This window comes from Bos indicus x Bos taurus, chromosome 10, assembly GCF_003369695.1.
Source record: "Bos indicus x Bos taurus breed Angus x Brahman F1 hybrid chromosome 10, Bos_hybrid_MaternalHap_v2.0, whole genome shotgun sequence".
NCBI lineage: Eukaryota > Metazoa > Chordata > Mammalia > Artiodactyla > Bovidae > Bos > Bos indicus x Bos taurus.
In genome coordinates, this window is record NC_040085.1 from 70,434,160 (window position 1) to 70,454,774 (window position 20,615).

The window sequence follows — 20,615 nt, forward strand, 5'->3', positions numbered from 1 at the left end:
GATAATTAACTTTATGTGTCAACTTGACATGGCCACGGGATACCCAGAAATTTGGTCAAACATTATTATGGGCGTGTCTCTGTTTCTGAATGAGTTAACATTTAACTCAGTAGACAGAGTGAAGACTTCCTCTCTCATGTGAGTAGCCCTCGTACAATCAACTGAAGGCCTGAACTGAACAAAAAGGCTGACCCTGCTGAGAATAATGGAACTTCTGCCTATTAGCTGGGACAGTGGGCTTTTCCTGCCTTTATGAGTCTCAAGCTGCAAAGTTTGGACTGGAACTACCTCACCTGCTCCCTGGGTCTCCAGCCTGCCACCTGCAGATCTTGGGACTTGGCCTCCATATTTGCATAAGCCAATTATTTATAATCAACCAGTCAATCTCGTTCTCTCCCTTTCTCCCTCTCTCACAAACACAGACACATACACATACTCGCACAGTGTGGTTCTGTTTCTCTGGAGAACCCCAATTAATACATCCTGGCTAAAAATCGCTGTTGCAGATTCCACTACTGGAGGGATAGTAAAAAGGGGAGAGAGAAAGGAGCAAAGCAAGAAACTTCCAGGAAATTACTAGATACTACCTTTCCAGAGATACCAGCTGACAAGCACTTGATGAGGACACAACTTTTCTATTAACACAGATTATTGCTGACAAGAATTGGACCCACTGATGCATTTTTGCATCACACATCCAAAATGTTACCTGATACAGAGACTACTTACCTCAACACTAGGAAGACAACATTTGGCAGACACTGCTGTAAAATAAGAACACATTCTATAAGCTGAGCTAATAAAAAGTTTTGTTTATGATCAAGCCACATTAATTTATTTGTCATGATAAAATACATGAAATTCACTGTTTTCATTCCAAATGGAGAATACAAAACTTTCTGAAAGAATATTTCTGAAGCAAACTCACAATACATTAGGTGGAAGAGTTTAAGCATACAATATATTATTGATTTCAGTCTCTTGTATTGTATGTTACTATGTGTTAGTAGTACTTTGAAGATTTCTTCAGGGGGCCTTTTTCATTGTACAGGTTTTGGGGGTTTTTTGCCTGTGCCACATAGGTTGTGGGACCTTAGTTCCCCAACCAGGGATCAAGCCCAGGCCCTCAGCAGTGAAAGCACAGAGTCCTAAACACTGGACAACCAGGAAATTTCCCTTTTCCTTTTTTTTTTTTTTTTGGTTTAAATTTTTTAAGTCCAAGTTTCTTTGAAAGCATTTTAAGTTGATATTTGATTTAATCTGACTAAATGACTATTTGGCACAAAACAGAAGAGTTGATGACAGTCCATCAATTGCACTGGAACAATATCTACTAAATAATCAAGTGTGGACAGATACACACTGAAGCACAAAGGATTCTTCAGGTCTTGAAGACAAAAATCACAGTTTGTAATTCCTTACATTTAAGACAGACAGGCTAAGGACTGTATAATCTCACCAGTCTTCAGATAGTCCAACCATACACATACAGAAGTACAGCAAAGAATAATAATTTACAGATTTCATTCTTAGGAATTTAAAAATTATAATAAAAAACCACAGAGCTACATTTAGTTTAAAACATACAAAGATACAAGTTACTTTATGAAATTTCTTCACACGGCCTAGTTTTTACCTCAATTAGACAAAAAATGGATACTTCTCAAGGATCTGAGTTACAATATCAAGAATTCACCTGTGCAAATAAACATCAATGGAATTATACATTTTCCAGACTATCTTTTCCCATGATTAATAAGTATTTCCTTCAGTTTTAAGTGAAGCCTTTTCCAATACTATTTTGATAGAACATAATACATTACTGTTATTATCCCTACTCTATTCCCTGTCTCTATCTACTTTTTAGATGATGCACATCAAAGAAATGAAAATGGTATTTTCTCAACTGCTTTTGTTCCTTTTCCTATATATAAATATGTTTGGGGGAACTTTCAATAACATTGAACTTGGAAAGTTTTCATTCCCAATAATGCCAAAGAATTACTATCTTTCTTGTTAAAGGCTAAAGAGAAATACTTAGGATTAAACTAAGGTAGAATAGGAATTCTAGCAACTCTGCTGTTTCTAGAGTATTTCTAAAAAGTAAAAATTTTGCCAATTAATTATTGAGTATTAAATAGTACATGACCGCTTCTGAAGACATTCTAGAATTTATGAGTTGGAATACTAAAGTTAAAGGTTTCGCTAAAACCATAAAGAATGCAGAATGTAATTTTCTTTATATGGTTGGTTTTTTTAAGTCTTTATTGAATTCATTACAATACAGCTTCTGTTTTTATGTTTTCGTTTCTTGACCCATGAGGTATGTGGGATCTTAACTCCCTGACCAGGGATTGAACCGGAACCCCCTGCGTTGGGAAGTGAAGTCTTAACCACTGGACCACTGGAGAAGTCCCTATATGGTTGGTTTTTATCAATAATTCTGATATAACTTACCACAATTTTAAAACAAATCCTCACAACACCCCTGTGAGGTAGGGATTGCTTTCACACACTTTACAGATGGAAAAGTGAATAATAATTCAGAGAAAGAAATAATAATTTCAAGAGATAAATCCAGAATGTTGGTTTTCTTATAAGGCAGACTGCACTTATCAGATACTGAGTTAAACAATATGCTAACAAGAACAAATACTGCAACAGTTTTCCTCCAGAAAACAACTATCTGTGGGACCTAGAAAAAAGGGAAAACTCTAAGCTGATCCAAAGAGGAAATGTCTGTTTAGTACTTGCCTGACACACTAAGGTGCACGCAGCACTTCCAGTTTTAAGAGTTTGACAATCATTATGCAGACCATACTATATGGCGAAGATAACAGCTCCATTTTATAAATGATGTAGTCAAAATTAAAGTGTTTAGCTGGAGGAACTTTTTTATACAAGGTAGATTTTCTTAGGAATCATGTCTTTAAAAATACTCAGGGCACAATATTAATTATAAAATAATTTTTAAAATATTCCTGTTGAACAAATGAAAAAGATAAAACTGGAATCATTCCCCATACCACTACTCACTGGCTCTCTGGAAGCCAGGTTTGGGGATTTTTTCCTATAAAATGGAGTATTCATTTTCCCACTTCCTAATACAGACAGAATACTATGAAGATGAAGGAAAGAACACTTGCTTTGAATTCCTAATATTAAAAAGAACCTTATGAATAAGAATAAAAATACAGTTAGCCACTCCTTTCTTAACACTCAACAAAGTAGATAAATGTCTGCTTTAAGTTAATGTTGTCTATTATGGACAGTCAGCCAAAAGCAAACTCTTGCCTCATCCAGACTCTGCCTTGAACTGCTGTCCTATCCACAACTCATATGCACACTAAATCCCATCCTTTAAGCGACACATACTTTTTGTGTCAAGGACTAATGACTGACCAAGTAGGAAAGGAAACAGAACAGAAAAATCATGAAAATTTTTATCTAAACAAGAAAAAATAAAATTTTACTTGAAGGAGGCTAGGGAATATATCCAGAATAGCCTAAGATACATGAAATCAATGTTAATATTTGTGTTCACCGTATGTGATGAAGTCATTGAGGACAGCGTAAGTTTGAATAATTGCTGAAATGATTTAAGAATATGATTATATGAAGTTCTGATACTAAAGAGCAATGCATTTGTTTTAACTACTGACTGATACAACTGACTCTCTATCAATAGCTACTTAGATTTTGTTCTTAGCACGTTAATCCTGACCCCATGAGGCTTCACATCCTTTTCTAGGACAGAAGTTCAACCACCTTAGATAATGCCCATTGGTTTTCTTCATTCACTTCTTAAGAAAAACTTACCACTTCATAATCTACCTAAACTCACTGATAACTCAGAGAAATCCTTGCACCCTTAAAATGAGATGGATTTCTCTCTGAGCTCTTTCCTGACTAAACTCAGACACTTAAGGAACTCTGATGTCAGGAACTATGAAGTGTGCAGTCATCAGGGAGATTAAAGAGTTTTTGTATGCAATTAAATTATAAGCTGTAGAAACCAAATTTATTAAATTTACTAACATACTTGTGAGAGTTAGAATTTAACAGGGGAACATACAAAAAAGACGAGGGTGTTCTAAAGCCTCTCTCTTTGGTTATTCTTGACTATCTAGTATTTAAAATTTAAATATATCAGAAACAATTTAGATCTATCCTCTGGTGAAGTTTGACCAGCTTTTTCCCAGCTACACACAGCAGAAGAATCTGTCGTTCGGTCCATCAATTTTAATTTTTCTGGGGTTTTAGCTTTGTAAGTTTCACTATTAGAAAGGGGAATTAAGTTGACTCACAGAGGGAAGGCTGGTCATGATTTTTAAACATAGTTCTAGTACACTGACTGTATCTACTCTGCTGGTTTTATGTACCAGAAAAAAAGTGAAAACTGTGCCACTGAAAAGGTACCTTTTCAGGTTTTTGTTAGAAAATTAATGTCTGGGAGGGGGGTTCAGGATGGGGAACACGTGTACACCCGTGGTGGATTCATGTTGATGTATGACAAAACCAATACAATATTGCAAAGTAATTAGCCTCCAATTAAAATAAATAAATTTATATTAAAAAATAAATTCCTTAGCTAAAAAGGGGAAAAAGTAAAGGAAATTAATATCAACTCAATCTATAAAATCTTCTGATACTATGGATAGAAAGATAATTTGTATTCTACCATTTTCCTCTTAAGCTCATATAAACCTCTTGTCATAAAAATCTCAAACTGCTCTTAATTTCTTTAAGAAAACACTAGATTAAGGTAACACCACCAGGGTGTCAGTCCACCAGATCTGTCTGAACTGCTGTCTCTAACACCGGCGGCATCTACACTTACTACATGTATGTATCTTACTAAGTTTTTGTGTGTTTCTGACTCTTCTCCTTTTCTCTCTTTTAAATAAAATACTTTTATTGAAAATGAGGTATGCTCAATGTTAAATAAATAAAATCACATAATGGCAACCCACTTCAGTTTTCTTGCCTGGATAATCCAATGGACAGAGGAGCCTGGCAGGCTACAGTCCATGGGGTCACAGTCAGACATTCTGTGGGGTCACAAAGAATCAAACCCCAGTATCTGACTGAGTGACTGAGCATGCACACACATGCATGCAAGATGTTGCAGAACTAGCAAATAAACAGTAATTTTAAATTATTCATGATTTGGTATAGTTATACCCTCAAACAAATGTTTCATACATTATAACATATTTATATACTAATATAACTATTAATTTCCTATATGGCAGAAAATATTTTAAAATAATCCTCATAGGGGCTTAATTCATGTGGAACATTAACCAAAAGTGATAGTTTAGAACATTCTTTAAAAAAGATTACACTTATTTCATATTCAATTTGCTTTTACAGATTCTACAACCTGAAAAAACTTCCATACTTCCACATTGATTTCTCATTTCTAAATTGTGATTTAACTGAGGAAAAGACAGCCCTAATTAGAAGGTTACATTTAGGCAGCAATGTATCGATATATCTTTACAATAAAAAGATGTAGTATATACAACCTTAGAACTATGGATAAATGGTAAAGAACTTGAGGAGGAAAATAATTTATGAATAAAAAACCACATGTGGATTTCCTTTTTCAGAATTGATATAAAAATTCTGAAGGAGAAACTGCTACTCAACCAGGATAGTGTCCACATTTTCTTGTGTGAGTTCTGACTCTAAGGCACAGGACGAATCTAACTGTTCTTGCGACAAACGAGAACTTTTCAGGGGGATGTCAGACCAGCTGTCACAATATGGCGGAAATCTCTGGGCTAATGCATTACCGAACCTTTGGCATCGGTTAAACCTATAAGATTTACCTTTGTGTGTGTACATGTGCTCCAGCAATTGGCTCTTTCGGAGAAACTTATGACCACAGATGGTACAGCTGATTTTTCTTTTCCTTGAAAAAGAAAAATTACAGTTTAATTCTACTGGCTCAGTGTCTTTGGAGATCAAAGACACTTGACTGATCTGCAAAGGCTCTGTGGCACCCCGGTTTGGGAGGTCGGGCTGCTGCTCATTCTCCTTGACAATAAAGGAGCTGAGCCTGCGGCATTCAAGAGCCTCGCTATTTTCATTAAGTGGATGCACTTCACCAAGGTCATTACTCTCCAGAATGGAAGCAGGGACACCAAATGGGAGGGATCCAGACACGTGGGTGTGGAGATGTTGTCTTAGATTACTACGGGAATCAAAACGTTCCCCACAGTAATGGCATAAGTGTATTTTGATACCGCTTTCAGTGAAAGTGGGGCCTGTCACCTCTGATGAAGGTGAGGGGCGGCTCTGGGAGATCACAGATTCTGGGTCACATCTCTCCTGCTTGATGGACACTGGGGGCTTCTGGTGTTCCTCCAAGGCCTGGGAGGCAGGATGGGCCCTCTGCTGGTCTGCAGTGCCATCATCCAGCCCAATAGCAAGAGAGAGCTGCAACTGGGGGTGGTCACCCTGGACAGCAGCTCTGTTTCCATTGTTATTGGAAGGAGCTTCCTTGACCTCCAGCCCTGGTTTGACAGCTGTTTTTTGGGTCGTTGAGATCTGAATGCCATATAAATTTGAGGACTGCACAGTCTCTGGTGAGAACACTTGATTCATTTCAGTTGCAATGTGAGAAAGGTAGTCGGCGTGAAGAAATCGAATCCCTTCCTCCAAACGACTATGGTCCACAATCTGTTTTGGCCCTTTCCCCGTGTACATAATGTGCAACAAATAGCTGAATATGTCAGGCTGGATGTCAGTTGGTTGTATTTTTATGCATTCACTGTTAAAAACAAAAAAACAGACCCACACAGAATGAAACAACCCAGTTGGCCTTTTAGTTAATAGCATACAGTCTTAGGCTAAAGCAGTTTCTTCCTAACTTCTAATTTGACAATCTGCCTTGATGAAACACAACAACAAAAGCTCAGATTTTCATTGTATACCAGGTTTATGGCCCAGCACCAAGTCTTCACTTATTCAATCTACTGCCTAAAGTTAAGAAACACAGATAGTCTGATTAGTTCAACATTTAGTGATTCCTAAGTGACATGCACTTAAATTGCATGCAGGAGGTAGAAAAACAAATAAAACAGATACCCTGCCCTTAAGGAACTTAACAGTCTATTGGGTATATAACCAAAAGGACTGAAATCAAGGATTCAAATGGAAATCCATAAACCAATGGCATTTTACATTAACCAAAAGCAGAAAACCACCCAACTATCCATCAATAGATGAATGGAGAAACAAAATGCAGTATATATGTATACTGGAACATTACTCAGCCATAAAAAGGAATCAGGTTCTGATATATACTACAACATGGATGAATCCTGAAAACATGCTAAATGAAATAAGCCAGATACAACAGGACAAATTTTATATGATGCCACTTGTAAGAAACATCTAGATTTGGAAAATTCAGAGACAGAAAATGGATTAGAGGTTACTGAGAACTTGAGAGTGGAGAGGATGAGGGGTTATTATGTAATGGTTAGTTTCTTTCTGGGGTGATGAAAAGTTTTAGAAATAGGTAATGGTGATAGTTACACAACACTGTGGATATGATTCATGCCCTTGAACTGTACAATTAAAAATGGTTAAAATGGCAAATTTTATGTTTATATATATTTTGCCACAACAAAAAATAATTTAAAAATTGCAAAGGGCTTATTGGAATTGGTACCATATAGAATTTAATCATACTCACCTTATTTTGGCTTCCAAATATATTAATATATCTACTCTTTAGATCACAAATGAACACAAGTGTAATTTTGAAAAGCTTTAATCTCAAGCCCAATTTTTCACATATGAATCTAGAATTCAGAAGATAGATGGAAATAATTGTGTAACAAGAAATCAGGAGACACTCTGTTAAAATTAAGATAAAGAGAACCTGAGGGAAAGGCTGGATAACAAGGAACAATGGAATCAGTTGATGGACTTACCTTCCCTGAAACGAAAGTTTGCCTCAACACATCAGAAAGCAGTCTGTATGCCAGCAATCCATTTCTTTAGTCCTGATATTTTAGGATTCCCTCTTGGGTTTCACTCTTACCTCTGACCCACTCACTGCCATGGTCTGTGGCAGGGTTGTTTTTTTTTTTAATATCAGCACAGAGGTCTTTTAAATGAGGAATTTTAGTTACTCAGCAGAAATATCACAGCGCAGGCCAGTTACCTGTGCATCTCCTGAATTGAGCTTAGCATGGTGCCTGGTACACAACAGGTGCTTCAAGAGCTAACCAACTCACTGCTCTCAAACGAGGCTGACGTGAAAGCAGCATTCCTAATCTAGTTTCTACACTGACACTTAAGTTGGAGAGGAAACTTGTGTGACAAAAAAGGCTACCCATGACCTGTCCCTGACTCTAATCTCCTCTCCCCTTTTTATCATATATACCAATCATTCTGATTTACTCCATTTTTTGAATGTGCTAGCCTGGTTCATATCTGCATATGTTTTCTTGCATTTTTTTCCTCTGCCTACAATTGCAATTATTGGCATTCCTCTATAACATCTGAAAAACTCCTCCTGATCCTTTAAGATTCAGAACCTCTGTAAAACCTGTTCTAATCCTCCCAAAATAAGGCTGACACTCCAGTCTACTTTGTGCAGCACTTCGACTATACACATCACACAATTAACAGTAGCAGCTAACAGTGCAAAGCTCTGTTCCAAACATTTTAGTATTATTAATCCATTTATTTTTCTCAACATCATGAAGTGGATATACTATTCTAGTGTCTTACAGAGAAGGAAACTGAGGCACAAAGAGATCAATTACACTGCAATTATTTTCCTTACATGCATTACCTCTCTCTTAGACTATAAATGTCTATTTTCTATTTTTGGCCAAGCCACCTGGCCCATGATCTTAGTTCCCTGACCAGAGATCGAACCTGCACCCCCTGCAGGGGAAGCACAGCGTCTTAACCACTGGACTGCCAGAGAAATGCCAAATGTAAAGTCTTCTAAAAAAGCATAGTGTTCCATCACTTTTAACCTAAGATGCATTAAAGCTATTTTTTACCAAAAGCTCAGAATCTGGATACCATTTTATACCCCTCTACCTATCATGTTGAGTTAATCTAAATTTTTTAAAAATATTTGAAACAAATGACCTTTGAATTACAATATGGAATATCGGCCCTCCCTCTGTGGGGACGGCGCCACTCGACCCAGGGTCGGATTCGGCGGCAGGGCCACAGAAACTGGGGCTGAGGACACCGCCGCCCGCAGAGAGGCAGAGCCCAGAGAGGAAAGAAGGGTGGAACAGACTCTGCTGCCCACCGGCAGGGCTCCTCTGCCGGCACCAGGTGGGTGGAGTTATGACACTGAAATCTTGCTATGAAAATATTAAGGAACAGAAATCAACTAAACTTAGTAACTAAGAGCACAGATTTGCATTTGAGTTTCATTTATTATTTTCATTTATTAGCTGTCCATCCTAGATGGACAAGTTACTTAATAACTCAATCACAGTTTCTTTTTCTCTAAAAAAAAGTATGGATAACAGTAGAATTTACATTAGATAAATGCTTAGTGGTTGGTTATGGGATTAAACAAATAAATAAACTTGTTTTATTGTTTTCATTCTTATCTTCCACCATGGATCCTATACAGAGCTTAATTACAGATGTGTAAAAAAATGATAATTTTTTATTATTTCCTAAGGTGATCCCATAAAAAAGAATACCCAAAAATGATGTTATAATAAAGCTTAGCTATATCACGGTATTAAAAATTCTTCTGATTTACAAAAGCACCTCCTTACCTTGTTTGGTGAATAAATATCATCTTGAAATAGTTAGAAAAAGCAGCAAGCACTGCTCTGTGGGCTTTGAAGTAGACGTCTCCAATAGCAACGGTGCAATCACACAGAAAACCAAATTCTCGCTGCATGTTCAGCTGCTGCAGAAGAACAAGGCTATGGCTAGCTGTGTCCATTGTAGCTCTGAGAAAAAGGACAATATAGTTGGTTTTTTTTTTACCAAATTGTTCATACAAACCTACAGAGGACAGGGAGACCTAAATCTAAATGAAATTACTCAAGTTTTCAATACTGTTAATCTAACCCTGAACTTAGCTAACATTAAATTATGATAACTGATATCAACTGTACTGAACAGGTAACACATGGCCTTTTTAAAATCTGGTAAGAAAGTTACTTGCTGTGGGTGCAAAGATGTGAAAGAGGAAGTTTGTCCTTTTCTTATCTATGTGACCACAGTGTTCTAGTCCTCAGTTTCCTCACTGGCAAAAATGGGAATGAGGTACGGATCTTTGCCTCAGGGCCAGATGAGATAAGTTACGTGAAAAGCACCTTGTAAAGGAAACTACTGTTCAAATGTCGACTCTAAATAACATTACAGTGTGTCCTGGCTAGGCAAGAGCTGTCCCTGCTCCTTAGGGATCCTCTGTGTACTCAGGGGAACTGGCCACCTAACTATCATATAAAGTTTGGGAAACTTATCAGTCACAGAAGCCCTTAAAATAGATGTCAAGCCACATGGGGCTTGGAGCCCAGTGGGAAAGAACCTAAGCCCTGACCTTAACTGGACTCAGACACATACAAGCATGGAGGTTTCCAAAGAAGTAGAATACTGGATGGGACCACTGGTCTCAGGGGGGAAAAAAATCATGCCTTGGGAAGAACATGCAAAAGAATTGTGGTGGAGAAGCCTAGTGTGAGCAGAGCAGCAAGAACATGTGAGGGCACCCTGGAAGCCGGAGGCTCTGCCATCCTCTCCGTCCACCTTCTCCACCTCAACTCTGCAGAGCCCTAGTGCTTCAAAGAGAAGGCAGCTGTAGTACAAAGGGCATCACTGGGGTCTGGGAGAACCTTCCCTAAAAGAGCAGGTCCTAAAAAAAGAATGGGAGAAGGCAATGGCACCCCACTCCAGTACTCTTGCTTGGAAAATCCCATGGACGGAGGAGCCTGTTAGGCTGCAATCCATGGGGTCGCTAAGAGTCGGACGCGACTGAGCGACTTCACTTTCACTTTTCACTTTCATGCACTGGAGAAGGAAATGGCAGCCCACTCCAGTGTTCTTGCCTGGAGAATCCCAGGGACGGGGGAGCCTGGTGGGCTGCCGTCTATGGGGTCGCACAGAGTCGGACACGACTGAAGTGACTTAGCATAGCATAAAAAAAGAATGAAGCTTTCTCACTAACCAGACAGATCAAAGTCTTAAGGAGGTCAGTGATAAGAGTGGGGGGTTAGCTGTCTGGAGACTGGCAGTAGCTTGGGCTGCAAAATGCTGAGTGATGGATAATAAAAATCATCAACAGTTTATAATGTTTCCTGTGTGTCAGGAATTTTTCATTCATTTAATTTTCAATACAATTTTGTGAGAAAGGAAATAATCAATCCATTTTACAGGTGAGGAAACAATCAGCACAGAGAGTTGACTGACCCAAGATCATGTTGCTAGTGAGATGCAGAGCTGGGGATTCAAACCTGGGCACTGGACTCCAGACCCCCAGGGTCCTCCCTCTCCACCTCCCAGAAAAAGACACAACCCACCAACTGAAGGAGCAGAGGGAACAGTCATCAAGCACCCTGGGAAGTCTCAGAGGAATACCTGGAAAGAAGAATCAGGGAGAAACCCAGATTCCTGCTACTTAAGCAAATGTGACACAGCAAAATAAACATTTAAAACTGGTAAAGACAAAAGCAATTACTGATAAAAAGTTAGAGCTATTTTTGTTAAAACCACGTATTTAATGTACTACTATGGAATAATCTCCAATACATATTAAGTTAAAAAGGAGCAAAATGTAAAATTGTGTAGAGAAGACTACTATTTATGAAAAAGTGGTAGAGTGGTTATTTTATTTTTAAAGGTGGGATAAGAATTTATGCATAAATATATTCTTGTTTATGTACACATGTCTGGAAAGGTTCAAAGAAACCTCTGCCAGGAAAACTAGAGAACAGGGAGTTAAGGGCGGGGTGGGGGGGGGGGGGAACTATCATGTTTGAATATGCTGAAGTATTTCAAACAGATAAGTAGATAAAGAGCACAATGTAACAAGCACCCACCTCCCATCCACCTGGCCCCAGGCATAGAGAGTAAACAATCACAAACAGGGAAGAAAACCACTGCATCTCTCCCTTAGTCTATCCCCTACCACCCCCAACTCCTTGCCTCCAAAGGCAGCCACCATCTTGATTTAGTGTTCATGACTCTCTTGTACATCATCATAGTTCTACTGCATATGTATATATCCCTTGAAAGTGAAAGTGAAGTCGTTCAGTCATGTCCTATTCTTTGTGACTGCATGGACTGTAGCCTACCAGGCTCCTCCGTCCATGGGATTTTCCAGGCAAGAATACTGGAGTGGGTTACCATTTCCTTCTCCAGGAGATCTTCCCAACCCAGGGATTGAACCCGGGTTTCCTGCATTGTAGGCAGACACTTTACCATCTGAGCCACCAGGGAAGTCCCATATATCCCTTAAGAAGGTTTTTATATGAATAGTATTATACTTTAAGAATCCTAAAACATCTTTTAACTCTATATTCACATACTACTTTAAAAAATTCTAATTCAAACATAATAGCTTCCCCCTGGTCCTCCCTCGAGTAACAGAACAAAACCCATATCCCTTTCTATCTCATTTTAAAAGCTTTTAAGCAGAAATAAAATAAGAAATTAAGATAACAGAAACTACAGTGACCTGAGCCTATCCTCTAAAAACATAATAAAAAATCCAAGTTGTGGGTATTGTTCCAAAAGGCCAATTAATCAAGTCATTATTTATTGTATTTACCACATTTCCCTGATTCTAAAATACCACCAATTTATAAGGAGATTAAAAAACCAAATTAAAACTCTATATTGGATATTTCAATATGTGAAAAACAAGTCTTAGATTCAATAAAATAGTTAAGGTTGAAGTACTTTAAACCAGTCTTACAAACTGTCTCCAAAACACATGCCTTGGATCGAAAACATTTTCAACAGTTCACTCTATCTCTCTCTCTCTCTCTATATATATATATACACATACATACATATATATATACATATGGTGTATATAAATAGTGCATTAGTATAGTGAACTATTGAACCATGTAGAAATGAAAATAGCACACACTAAAAAGCCACATATATAAAAATGTGTGGTTAATGGTCTATGAGTAACAGTTAAATTCACTCATCAAACAAATACTTTGTGAAGAGAAATTTAATAAAGGAAAGTATTTGAAAGCATGCACCATACAAGGCACAGGGACAGAAAAAAATTACAATGATGTTGCAGTCAATAAGCTAACAGGGGAGACAAAACATAAAAAAGAGCAATTATGACATGAAGCAAAAGTGGTAAGTGCCATAAGAGCAATTGGACAGCAGGAGGGGGAGATAAATGACAGGAAACCCAATGAGAAATAAACCATTTGAACTGGATTTAGATGAAAATGGAGGTGAACAGAGCATTCCAGGCAGGAAAAAAACCAGAATGAGTAAAATCATGATCATTAGGCCTGAGAATCAAGACTGCTCTACTAGCAACAAATATAAAAGATTAACAAAGAAAAGGCATGGAGCAATAAAGATCAGCAAGTAGTCTTTTGTAACATCCAAATAATGGCAGTGGGAATGAAGAAAGGAATACAAGAAGATATACCAGATGGAGAACTGACAAGCATCAGCAGAGAATTGGATGTGGTCAGTCACAGAGAAGATCAAATCAAAAGTGAGTTTCAGAATTCCAGCTTGGGCAACTGGAAGAATTCATTCCTTCCTCAGGATCCTTTTTGCAGAGTAACTGCCACGTGCAAGGTGTTGATATACAGGTAGTATAGCAGAATGCCAGAGGAGAGGCACGGAAACTGGCTTGGTGAGAGAGAAGCTTCATTTTGGATACAGTGAGTTTGAGGTGTCACCCTAGGACAACTGAGTAGAAATGTTTAGTTACCAGTGGAGATACAGGCAGCACTGGAGAGGAGGTCCTCCAAAATAACTGGGTTGAAGTCACCAGGAATGGATGGGATTACCAAGTAAAAAAATATGAAAAAAGTAGAAATGAATCCTTGAGAAACATGGATACAGCTAGACAGATGAAGAGAAGAAAATATATTGTTATTGAGGGAGGTAAAGAAAAGGTGGATGCTTTGAAGGGAATGGCAACCCACTCCAGTATTCTTGCCTGGAGAACCTCATGGACAGAGGAGCCTGGCAGGCGACAGTCCATGGGGTCACAAAAAGTCAGACACGACTCAGCGACTAACACAAGAAAAGGCAAGAAACCTTGATGAAAGGAGTGGCTGAGAAACATGGGGCAGAGACCTATTACAAACACCCCCCAAGTGTGCTGACCAAGGTTTCTGGTGACCTCCCTCAACACTCTGGGAAAGAGCAAAGTATCTGATTGCAGGGGGATGTTAGAATGTTAGAAAGCAGAGGCCATTGAGGATAGGTACAGATAGAACAGGATATTGAGGGAAGGGCAGATCAAAGTCTTCCAGGCTGAAGAGGGGTAGAATCTCTAGAAGCTGGAAAGAACAGAATCAAAAGTATAAATGCAGCAGTGAGCTGTGGAGGAAAAAAAGGATTTTTTTTTTTTGATTGTGGAAAGCACAAAGCTGAGCTAAGGAGAGAGAATCTCGATGGCACCAATTTACAAACTATGATGTCAGTCCATATGCAGAGGAAAGAGGTAAGCTTAGGCCTTGAAAGAAACCCATTATGGGGTCGCAAAGAGTCGGACACGACTGAGCGACTGATCTGATCTGTTAATATAGAGTGTTGAAGTTTACAGAGAACTTTCACATACAGTCATTTCTCTTTCTGCTTCAGATAAGATCATTTCCATTTACCTATCTTCAAGTTCATCATTCCTGTTAACCCATTTTTTAATCTCAGATATAGTTTCAGGACTAAAATTTTCATCTCATTTTTTTCTAAGTTTCTATTTCTCTGCTGAGATTTCCAGTTTATTCACATATTATGACCTTATTTTCCTTTATATCCTTCAGCAGTTACAGTAGTTGCTTTAAATCTTCTCAGCTAAATCCAACCTCTGGGTCATCTTGGGGTCAATCTCAATTAGGATGATGGTTTCCTGTTTCTTCATGTCTCATCATCTTGGATAATATCTTAGACACTGTCATTACTAAAGACTCTAGGTACTACAATATTCTTCCCAACAGCACCAATGTTTTTTTGTTTTGTTTTTGCAAATTAACTAGGCTGAACTTAAACTCCCAAGTTCTGCCTCCACTATGGTTTGGGGTTTTTTCTGTGTTAGGTGTGCTGTTTGGAGGCTGCTCAACACACATATACATTTCAGGGTTGGCAAGAGATTTAAGCTGAGTTTATACACATTATTTGGGGGTCCCCTCGACAACCTTTCTAGGATTTTCCTCCCTACTTTCTACCTATGTGGTCACTCTGAACTCTGTCCTCTTTTCTTCAAGCAAGTAAGACTACAGATTACTATCACAGTTTTAGGCATGTCCTCATGTCCCCAACTTGGGCCTTTCTCAGGCTAAAAGCCATAAAAATGGAAAATTATTCACAACGGTTCCATTCTTACAAGTATAGATCTCATTCCAGTTTCTGCTTGCTTTTTTGTCGCTCTGTAATGCCATATAGTCGTTTTCAAACTTTTTTTCAACTTTACAATTTTCACTTGCAGAATTTTCCTGACAGAACTACTCAGTCATTACCCTTTATTAGCTGTTCTAAAAAGTTTTGTTCTTCAGATCCATCTACACTCTTAAGAAAAGTACTAAGGGCTGTTATGTGGGTTATGTTCATCACTATCATATTCAGAATTAGAATGAGAAATTTTTTAAATTTTAATGTTTGAAATAACAATAAACCCATTACATATTAATATAAGTAACACACATTCTCAAACATAACTCTTTTAAGTGAGATGGGTGGCATCGGTTTTTAAATACTTATTTTTGGCTGCACTGGGTCTTCACTGCTTTCTGTGTACATGTGTGGGCTTTCCCTAGTTGCGGCAGGCTGGGGCTACTCTTCGTTGCAGTGCGTGGGCTTCTCTTGTTGCGGAACACAGACTCCAGGCACTTGGGCTTCAGTATTTGCAGCATGTGGGCTCAGAAGTTGCAGCTCGTGGGCTCTGGGGCATGTGGGCTTCAGTAGTTGTGGCACAGTCTCAGTAGTTGTGGCTTAAGGGCTCTAGAGCATGGGTTTAGTAGTTGGCGGCCTGTGGGCTTAGATGCTCTGCAGCACGTGGAATCTTCCAAGACTAGGGATTGAACCTGTGTCCCCTGTACTAGGTAGGTAGATTCTTATCCACTGTGAAGGGTGGCACTTATATTTCGCAATCTTCTTTAATACCTGGCTTTAAAAACTATAGCTGGATTCTTTTCTCTGCCTTTTCAATCAATCTATTGCCACATGATGTTTTGGTTCAAATGTATTAAGAGAAATTGCCTTGGCAAAAGGGAGATACTTGTAAACCGCTGAAAGAAATTCAGGAAACTTCAAGGTGTCCATGGACCACACTTTGAGAACCTCTCTCCTACACTATCTTTTTTTGATTCTGTGAGGTACTAAAGCAGATCCTGTATTATTTCCATTTTCAGGTTAAGAAACCATAAGCTCAGAGAAGGCAGGAAAGGTAACCAAAATCAGATAACTACCTGTTAAATGGTACTGGCAGAACTTCAAGTCTGACCTCAAACTCAGTACCCTTTCTTCAAAATCCCCATCTAGAACTATCAACATATATACTGATGGCAGATTTTGCAAATATATTGAATCAAATAAGGGGATAAATGTTTCATGTTTATAAAATGAAATAAACTCAAATATGTTAAATAAAGTCATATATATATATATATATAAGTTCATTCAAACTTGTTTGCATTATAGACATTTCATGTTTTAAGGCAGCACAACCAGACTTTACCTCATGTTAATAGAACCAAAACATCACATAGTTAATTCAGGACGTTTTCCAATACAACTCACTTTACAAATTATTAGAGAGGCTTTTAATATAGCCTTTGTTCATCATTTTTGGCCTACTTATTTGATTTTCTTTAGTATGTGGAAGAGTCAAAGTTTCCTATGTGTACAGAAACATCTTAGAAGTTACATGTGAGAAATTTTCGTGGAGATTTAAAATGTGAGAGGTGGCAATAAAATAACTTACCATTATATTTACAAATGCATAGCCAAATGTAATGCTGCTACATCTTAAAATGGTTTATCTGTTATCAAAGCGATATTTATAATAATAGCACTGATATTTAAGAGACTACAAAAAAATGTTTACTTACTAGACTGTAATAACTCTGGATTAGCTCAATCTAAGTAAGCTAGAACAGTTTCAACGTTAGCTTGATATCCAACATCTTTGAATTTACTAAAAAAAATATTTTATAATAGACAGACTGGACTCTCAGATCTGGACTCTCAGACCTATGACAGCCAGAATAATGTCCTACAATATGCAAGTTTTCATTCTGGCAGGCTATAAGACTCTTCAATAAAAGAATAAACAAAAGGAGTAAGACATCTGTTTCTCTGGAAAACACTTATTTTCTTTGTGGTTTCTACCAGTGTAACTTTATTATTAATTATTAAGACACGGAGACAGGAAAGTTGGCCTAGGAATGTGTACAGCTTTTTTGAGATACTTACTCATGGCTATAAATACAAAGGTAAAAGCAGAAATATCCAAAGTGCTACTTACTAAGACTTTATACAATGATTTTAACTTTTTAATTTACCTTCACATGATTGTGGCAGTGTAATGTTTTATAACCAAGAGAAAGAATGTTTGCAGAAATCATTTCACCCCAGAATAGTGGCTCTAACTGCATTGTAAAACCTTCTATGCAGAGCTGTACTGATGTCTGAGTCCTACTCCAGATTAACCCAAACAGAACTGCTGAGGGTGAGGCACAGAGCCTTTTTTAGCCTCCTCAGGTGATTCCTGGAGAAGGTAACAGCAACCCACTTCAGTATCTCTTGCCTGGAGAATTTCACGGACAGGGGAGCCTGGCAGGCTACAGCCCGTGGGGTAACAAAGAGCTGGACACGACTGAGTGACTAACATACAGGTGATTCTAATATAATGCCTCAATTAAGAACCACTGCATTAGAAGAACAAGGGACCCAGGAAATCCAAGAGACTATTTCACACACTAAAATTACAGAGAAAAGCTATTTCACAAGAAGGGCTTAAAATGTGGGAATTATACGAATTACATTAAATGAACCAAAATCAACCACTGTAATTCTAATTTTAACTGTAAACTAAAAATTTGCCAGATCAAGAAACACATATTTCCAAAGTAGTATGGGTCTTGGGGGCAGATGAAGAACACATCATTTTCAAACTTCCTTTTTAAAACTACTTAGGAAAAAGAGGTATATTTACTCTCTCAGACACTATTATATCTATTTTTATAGTATCTGAAAATAACAGGGAAATTTCAAAATCTGAAAATTATTGTGTGAGGTAAACCCTGCAGTAATTCTAGGCATTTGCTAATGAAAATCTCCCTGAGAATGTAAGAGAAGAGGGCAAGGAGCAGACGCAGTAGATGGTACAGGAAGAGCAGTTAAGCTCTAGAAACCTTTAACGGAACAGGGGAAACGTTAGTTTGGGGCCTGCTGCCTGTTGGTAGACACAGCCAGCCTTCTACATCTCTACCCCCATCTAACCAACGCGTGGGATGCCTGATAAAGCCGCAATGCCAGGCAAACGTGAAAGCTAACACCGGTGAGTGCAAACTGCTCCTGGATCTTAAAAATATCAGAACCCTGTAAAGGAAAAGTTTCCTCTTGGTCCACTAAAAAAAAAATGAAGTCTGCATTTCTGAAAGAAAAAGCTGGAGAAAACTGGAAAACAACAACGCTGGTACAGACCTGGAACACAGTACAAACAAGAATGATTATAACTTCTGAATATAGGCGAACCAACGCTTCCTCTGCCACGCAATGTTCCACACACACATTATCCACATGCGTTAATGAAACCCTTTGCTTAAAGTGCCTAGGATTTCTCAGGAGGAATTAAAGAGCCATTGTATGATTGACTTGTAACCAGGGAAATAATGAATTGAAAAATATTCAAAAATAACTAACTTAACACTATAAACACATTTTCTCCAGGTAAGATTAAAAAAGAAAAAAAAAAAAAAAAATCCTGCTAGAAAAGGAAAGCAGATGTGTTAATAAATTTAACCAATAATCCTGAAACTACTGTTTGCTTCAAACACTTTCTTTCCTCTTCCTCCACTCTCCCTAAGCAAATTCAAGCAGCAATATCTTTTCTAGCCTAGAAGAAATGTTGTTACAGTTATTAATAGCTATTATTATAGAGTAAATAGTATGTTTAAGGCCTTGTGCTAAATGCTGTATGTACACTATCTGTTTTAATCCACACCATGACTATATGTATTATTTCTATTTCCACTTTACAGATAAGAAAAAACCTAGGCTTAGGACATACAACAAGCAAATAGTACAAAGTGGGGATCAAAAGCTATATTTGACTCCACAGCCTGTGCTGGTAACTATAAACTGGAACAGTATTTTTCTTAGCATTCTTTTCTCAAGAGACTGAAGTTCACATGCAATTTGGAATAAATAAGCAGAAAGGGGGCACAGGAAGTGGTATAGAAGTACTTTATAATTTATCAAGATAAGAGCACCTGCACTGCTTTTTAAGACAAGGAAAAAACCTGCAATAATATAAAACCCCCAACTCTTTTCTGGCCTTTATTACTAAAATGTACAAGTTTTTCTTTAACAAGATGGTCAAGCACCATCTACGGACCATAGTAAATAAATCACTTTGGTTCAGTGTTGGGGAGGGCATTATGCAACACTTCCCAGCACAGCCCTGACCAGGATAATTTATGGCCAAGGCACTTGGGCCCCTCCTCCCCAGCTAGACAGCCTGGCTCCTCCGCACTCCCCTCAGGAGATAGGGTGGAAGCACACAGCTCTACTTTCTAAGGCGTAGAGGGCAGCTGAAAGTCCTGCTCAGCCTCTCTGGGCAACCACAGGCGCCAATAAATCAGCCACAGGCGATTCACTCATCCCCTTCCTGGCTTGAAGTGGTAGCAAGATCTAATGCAAAAGAGCACTGACCAAACTTGGGAGATAAAGTGATTTAGCCTTGAATTCTACTGCAAATGACAGCATCATTGAAGCCAGGTAAACCTTTCTGAGCTTGTTTCCTCGCTTGTAAGATGGGAGACAATACTACCTCCATTTTGCTAAGTATTCATAATTCATCTATGAAAGAGCAGCGGGCCACTGCAGGTTGCTGTTGGGCTGTTTACTCAATAAACAAGGACCAAATCCATCTCTGCTACCTCCAAATAAGACATTCAGAGCTGCGCTGGGAGAAAAGGTGTAGCAAGTTATGTGCGGTCCCCTCCTGTCTTCTTGCTGACTATCCCTGTGATGTTCTATTGGTTCCTGAAAACCTCCCAGCCATCAGAACTCATCTATTCTGCTTCCTATCCCATCACTGTTTTGTTCCCTATTAGAGAGCTGACGTCTGATAATGGATTAATAGTTCACTCTGAATTAAAGCACATTCAGATTGCCAAAGTGATCTCTGGTGCCTTTACCCAAGGAAGCAACTAATGCTGCAC

The 20,615-nt window shown here is 38.3% G+C and overlaps 1 protein-coding gene across 8 annotated transcripts in view; it reads right to left on the reverse strand.

Moving 5' to 3' along the window:
- Positions 1-20,615, reverse strand: part of ZBTB25 (zinc finger and BTB domain containing 25) — a 31,919-nt gene that overhangs the window by 9,018 nt on the left and 2,286 nt on the right. For 3 of the 8 annotated variants that reach the window (XM_027554316.1, XM_027554313.1, XM_027554314.1), the window contains exons 2-4: positions 9,783-9,962; positions 5,838-6,781; positions 730-764 (exon numbers count right to left, since the gene is read on the reverse strand). In XM_027554316.1, the coding sequence (XP_027410117.1) occupies positions 730-764; positions 5,838-6,781; positions 9,783-9,962 (1,159 nt within the window). Of the gene's footprint in view, positions 1-729; positions 765-1,185; positions 6,782-9,782; positions 9,963-20,615 lie in introns of those variants that run through there. The other 5 variants (XM_027554311.1, XM_027554318.1, XM_027554319.1 and 2 more) reach the window with 3 other exon arrangements.